The sequence below is a fragment of the Corvus hawaiiensis genome, chromosome 2 (assembly GCF_020740725.1).
Source record: "Corvus hawaiiensis isolate bCorHaw1 chromosome 2, bCorHaw1.pri.cur, whole genome shotgun sequence".
Classification (NCBI taxonomy): Eukaryota; Metazoa; Chordata; class Aves; order Passeriformes; family Corvidae; genus Corvus; species Corvus hawaiiensis.
Window position 1 is genome coordinate 79,543,303 of NC_063214.1, and position 6,106 is coordinate 79,549,408.

General features: G+C 56.0%; 1 protein-coding gene across 1 annotated transcript; it reads right to left on the reverse strand.

Moving 5' to 3' along the window:
- Positions 1-235: 235 nt before the first annotated feature.
- Positions 236-2,605, reverse strand: LOC125321164 (basic proline-rich protein-like). The gene is made up of 3 exons (XM_048293559.1): positions 2,553-2,605; positions 1,365-2,423; positions 236-1,037 (listed from the first exon to the last, which is right to left on the reverse strand). Exons 1-3 carry the CDS (start codon positions 2,603-2,605, stop codon positions 236-238), a joined length of 1,914 nt encoding a protein of 637 aa, XP_048149516.1.
- Positions 2,606-6,106: the final 3,501 nt, after the last annotated feature.

Here is a 6,106-nt window from a genome sequence, read left to right on the forward strand (position 1 = left end):
ATGTTGATGTCCCAGTATCATTTTCTATTAGAGTCCAGAAAACTGAGGCAAAAAACAGGGCCATAGGAAAACCTAGTCACACACTTCACTTAAGCACTTTGCCTCCTCATCTACGCAGCTTTGTGACAATGAACACCCATCCGTCCCACAGGTCCTGGCACTTTCTGCCGGCCGCGGCCGCGGATCCCCGCCAGCCCTCGGGGCAGCCGCAGCCGATGGCGGCTCCGAGCAGGACTCAGCTCCCGGGGCCCGCCCGCAGAGAGCCGGCCCAAGACGGCGGGTGCCATCGGCCAGAGACAAGCGTAGCCTCCGGCATTCCCACCTGGGGTCCGTCGGTCTCGGGTGGGATCCCCATCCGAAACCGGCGGCCCGGGATGCTGCTGCTGCTGGTCGCCTTCCCACACCTCTCCCACTCGCACCCTCGCGACTCGGGTTTCCTATCCTGCCTTTCCACTAGATCCAAGCGCAGGAGTTTCCCCCTGACAAGTGCAGCCACATGCGGCACCACCCCCTCCATCCCAGAGCTCCGCGTGGGGCCGCGGACGCAGCCGGGGCGGGACGGGCGCGGCATCCCCGCTTTCCCAACCGCGCGCAACTTCGCAGGGCGGTGGCAGCGGGCGGGCCCAGCCCTGCCCGCCCCCCGTGGCCAGGCCTCCCCCGGCCCTCCCGTGAGCGCGGGGCCACCATGTGCATCTCCCACCCCGTGCCTTCCTCCCTCCCTCCTTCCCTCCCCTTCCCCATCGCCTGCGCAGGCAGGATGCGCGCGGCACCGCCATCCTCCGGCGGGAGCCCTGCGCGGTGCGGTGCGGTGGGGCGGGCACCCCGCTCCCCCGCCGCGGCCCGGCCCCAGCGGAACCGCGGAGACAAAGTTTGCGGCGGCGGCGGCGGTGCCCGTACAGCGCGGGCAGGCCGGGCGGGCGGCGGGCTCGGTGCATGCCTGGTGCGTGGATGAATCGCAGCAGGCGGCGGCGGGCGGGGGCGGGGGCCGCGGCCGGCGATTGGGCGGCGCGGCGCTCGGAAGCACTTTGTTTTCTATTCTAATGAGGGCGGAGCGGGGCTTGTGGATATTTACGTTGAGGCGGGAGCCGCCGCCCTTCATTCACCCACATGGTCCCCGAGCCCGGCCGCTGCTGCCGCCGGGACCTGCCTTCGCGCCACTTCCCTCCCCCCCCCCCCCCGCCCCCCCCCGGTCTCCTCCCCCCCCCCTTATCCGCCCCGCCGGGGAGCGGCGCGGAGCGGCTCTCCTCGACCGGGCCGGCCACGCCGCGCCGCGCCGGGGCCGCGAGAGAAGGAGGAGGGAAGATGGTGGCGGCGGCCGCTGGCTGGTGAGTGTCGCTGCTGCGCGCGTGTCGCTGATAGGAAACCTGTTGTGAGGCGGCGGCGGCCACCCGGCGCGGGGGGCGAGCCCGGGGAGGCAGCGCGGCGGCAGCGGGGGCCGGGCGGGCGGCTCGGAGGCGGCGGCGATGGTAGCTGGTGGGGCCGCTGCGAGTGGCCGGGGCGGTAGGAGGGGGTGTGGGTGGGCGGCGGGGGGAGCCAGGAGAAGGGCGCATGGCGCGGCGCCTCCCGAGCTCGCACACGGGGCGGGAGGGGCTGGAATGAGGGAGATTTGAAAAAGCGTGCGCGCCGCTCGCCGCTGCAGTGAGTCCCGCCGCCCCCTTCTCGCCCCCCCCTCCTCCCGCCGCGCTCTGGGCCCGGGGCGCCTCGCCGGGCCAGGGTGGCGCGGGGAGCGGCCGAGCCCCCGGGACGGGTAGGGCAGGGCGGCGTGCGCGGCACAATGGCAGCGGCGGCCGGGGGTGGGCGCGGGCGGGGGTTCTGCCCTCACGGCCCGCGGGGGGAAGGCCCGTCCGGGAAAGTTTGCGCCGTGCCCGGCGCGGCTGCGGGGGGAGCTGGCGGCGCCAGAACAAAGCCGCACGTGGGGCAGAGGCCGCGGCGGCGGCGCGGGGGCTCTGCTCGCCGCCCACGCCCAGCTCGGGAACGGCAGCGGCGGTAAAAGAGGCGGCGGGCGGGGAGGGACGGGGGGGAGGGCGCGGGTCGGGGGGGGGCTCTCGGGGAGTTCCCGGCGGAGGCGCTTTGTGCTCCGTCGCCCCCCGGGGGAGGGGGCGCGGGGCCCCGGGGAGGGGGCAGCGCCGCGGGCTGCGAGCGCGTCCCGGGCCCCTCCGCATGGGCTTTTGTTCACAGGAGGGGCGGGGGCGGCGGGCCCTTCTCTTCCCCCTCCCCCCCCTACACACACTTCTCCGCCGAGCTGCGGGACCTCCCGCTTCTCCCGGGCAGGCGGACGGGGGTCAGCGGGCGGGCCCCGCGCCGCCGCTCGGGAGCCGCGAGCTTCATTACGAAATCGGCGCGGCGGCGGCAGCTGCGGGCCCTCGGCGGCGCCATGTTGCTGAGAAGGGGGAGGAGGCGGGGGACATGGCGGCGGCTGCGTGCTGAGGCCGATTGTTCCCTGTTAGGCCCGGAGCCGCGTGTGGGCAGCGGCGGCCCGGGGAGCCGCTTCCCCTCTCCCCGCCGCGGCCCCTTCCCGGTCCGGGCGGCCCCCGGGCGCGGGCGGGCCCGACCCTTTCGCGTCCGCCCGGGCTGCGGGCCCCGGGCGGGCGCGCGGGGGGGGCATCGCGCCGTAGCCGGGCTGTGACCTCCGCGCTGCCGGCGGCGGCGCCCCCTGGCGGCCGGCCCTGTGTTCTCGGCGAGCACGTGCTGCGCGGTGCGGGGAGCGGGCCCGGCCCCGGCAGCGGCCCCGGCGCCCCCCGCCCGGCCCGGCCGCGCGGGACGCACCCGGCAGCGTGCGAGGGATCCTGCCGAGGCGCGGGGGAAAGGCTTACCGGGAAAAAAGGGTGAGCCCGCGTGCGGGGTGTCACACGAGGCGGTTCATGGCCGCCCGAGGGGGTACGGAGCGTTTCGCGGGCTCCGCGGAGGGGTGGAGTGGGGATGGGGAGCGCTGGGTTTGAGAGCTTCCTCGGTGACTTTGTTCACGCCTCAGCAACAGAAAGCAAATAACTCGGTGATTTTTTTGCAGTATCCACACGTGCAGCTGGACATAATGAAGCTTTCTGTGGATGTTGCAGCAGTGTGTTTGCGAAGGAAGTTGGTTTCAATGGATGATGGTAAGTTTTTATTTTTAATAATTTTTTGTTGTTTTAAATACAGGGGTAGAAGCAGTTCTTTTAGGGCTTAGGTTTAGACTTCAGTTAGGACCACTAAACTCCAAATAGTTCCTTGGCATTGGAGGCATGCATAGCAGTCCACAATTTCTTATTTAGAGGAGGATAATGTGAGTTTCCCAAGCAATCATTTTTTTTTACTAAAGCAGCTGGACAGTGAGAAAGTTTTAAAAATGTTTAAAATTGATATTTTGGGGTTTTCTTTTTTCTTTAAACAAAGCTCCTTTTTTTAGTCAGTCTAGCAGAAGCTAGTTTTATCGTAGTTCTAAAGTATGATATTAAACTGGCTGTAAGTATCAGGTAAGGGAGACTTTATGTTTACATGTTCCTTCAAGTCTATGTTCCTATTAAAGAAGGAATAAAATATGCTTTCAGATTTTTAATATGGCACTGTCCTGCTTTACTGAACCTCAGTTCATAGGTTCAGTATAGGTGGGTGTAATTTGGCTGTGGTAGTTTATTTTACAGCCACCATTAGAACCTGCTTTTTGTTGCTATATAGACCAATATAAATGCCTTGGTAGGAATTGTAATTTGAGACAGGGTATCTGTGGCAGTAGCAGCAGATACTCTTAACTGGACAGCAAAGCGAGGAATTGGGAAATTTAGGTACCTGCCACGTCATAAGGTGCTTTCTGGACTTCAGAAAGCTGATGGTAGGATGTGTTCAATCTAATTTAAAAATTCCTGGTGTTCTGGAATTGGGCGTAAACTTTGGTTTAATACTTATTTGCCTTGTTTTTTTATTTAATTGAAGAGATTAGGTGGGAGCTCCCAATCAGTTTCAGGTTTCTCTTGGAAGACTCAGTTATTTTTAACTTTTCAAGTTGTGGCATTCTGAGAACTGTGTGGGAGAAGCATTTATTTAATTTTCTCATTTGGGTCTTCTACTGTGAATTTGCATTGATTTTGATACTCCTTACTATTGCATATGAGTGTGCTGGATTGGGCTGAGGGGCTGCTTCAGTTTACTCTGAAGGAGGTCTTCAGCCCAGAAATGTGAATATTTGTTCCAGAGCTTGCAATTCGAAACCTGATCAAATACTCACTTTGTTCTTTTCTTTCAGCAGGTACAAGGTAGACAACGTATCTTGAATTACTAAAAGAACGCTGTTTGCGTCAGAGTAATGTCAAAGTGCTTACAGTGCAGGTAGTGATATATAGAACCTACTGCAGTGAAGGCACTTGTAGCATTATGTTGACAACTGCCTCAGGAGATCTTGCAGGACTTCAGAGAATGGAAAGGTACAGTGTGGTGGTGTCAAGTGCTTTTTGTACTAAGGTGCATCTAGTGCAGATAGTGAAGTAGATTAGCATCTACTGCCCTAAGTGCTCCTTCTGGCATAAGAAGTTATGTCTTCATCCAGTCACTCAGGTTAAGACTGTAGATGTTCCAGTAGTTTTCTGCTTTGCAGACTTCTGTTAGTTTTGCATAGTTGCACTACAAGAAGAGAGTGGTTGTGCAAATCTATGCAAAGCTGATGGTGGCCTGTTATAATCTACATCAAGGACTCTGAATGCTTTCTGATGGTTATGGGATATTTTGTGGCCTTCCTTATTTTAACAGCAGTCTAGTGAATGACAGCTCTTGTAGCACTAAAGTGCTTATAGTGCAGGTAGTGTTCACTAATCTACTGCATTATAAGCACTTAAAGTACTGCTAGCTGTAGAACTACATATTAAGTGTGTATTAAAATTTATTTGTTGTTTAATTGAACACTGTTCTCTGGTTAGTTTTGCAGGTTTGCATCCAGCTGTATGATACTCTGCTGTGCAAATCCATGCAAAACTGACTGTGGCAGTGACAAATCAGTCAGTGAGTGTGGAAAAATTATACCCCTTTCTACACAGGTTGGGATCAGTTGCAATGCTGTGTGTGTCTGTGGTATTGCACTTGTCCCGGCCTGTTGAGGTTGGTGGGGATAGAGGCTGAAACACCCTTGTAGCTTTAAGGAATTTCTCCTTCACTGATCCATGAAACTTTTAATTTCTAAGTTTCTTTTTGAAAAAATGTCATGTAATTCTCTGTGTAACCAGGCTTTGGTTGTTTTGTATTTGGCTTCTTGTTTGTATGTATTGGATTTGTTGATGGACAGTATGTATTCACTGAAATTCTTGAGTGGATTATTTTTTTTAAAGGTTATATAATTTTTTATTAAACTGAGGTGGATGACTGTTTACAGTTTCTTCATGAATTTGTTGGGAAGAAATGGATCTTGAGTACCAAAAAATCTGGATGAAAGTCCAAACTTGTTCAGTAGAAGGTTGCTTTGTAAATTCAAATTACATGAAGGATTCAGCAGCTTCCTTTTGTAATGCTTCTTACCATATTGTAACTGCATTTTTTAAATGGTAATGGGGTGCATTTTTAGCCTTAGTTCTTCCATCCAGAATTTGTCAAATTGAAGAGTAACAAATGAGGTTACAGGCAGAGCCTTAATCATTTCATCATCTGTAGTAAGTGTCCACTTCTTGTGGAGTATCTACATTCGTGATGTGTGACAGTGGTCAGCTTATAACTCTTAGCATGTGACACATAGCAATGAAATAAAACATCTCTTGAGCTTGCTGAAGAACTTACCTGAAGGAAAACTCATCCAAATAACTACGTCAAAGAAGCTGAGATGGGTTGTTTAGGGAAGATGTGGTAACCAGCTCTATAAGGAATAGTCACTGAAATCTGAAAGTGAAGCATTCAACACATCTTGCCTTGTTGAACAAGATGCATAGTAGTAAACTACACTCATAGTTCAAACGTTAATGGGTTTAGTTCTAAAACAGGCTTCCAGAGGACTAATGCTATAAATTCAAATTACTCACTTGCTGCTTGAAGCTGCCAGATCTTATATAGTATTTTAAAGTAGAATAGAGTTCCTTTGTGGTGGGAAAATTTGGGTCAATGCTGCCCTCGCTCTTCCTATTTCACATTAAAATGGAATATCAAGCTAAATGGG

What these genes read in the sequence shown, in the direction of transcription:
- LOC125321164 (XM_048293559.1), bottom strand. Translation starts at nt 2,605, where the DNA reads ATGCCCCCCCCGCGCGCCCGCCCGGGGCCCGCAGCCCGGGCGGACGCG. An exon ending in GCCCGGGCGGACGCGAAAGG is followed by an intron (nt 2,424 to 2,552) that starts GTCGGGCCCGCC and finishes AATCGGCCTCAG; the next exon opens with CACGCAGCCGCCGCCATGTC. An exon ending in CCGCCGCCGCCTCACAACAG is followed by an intron (nt 1,038 to 1,364) that starts GTTTCCTATCAG and finishes CGCCCTCATTAG; the next exon opens with AATAGAAAACAAAGTGCTTC.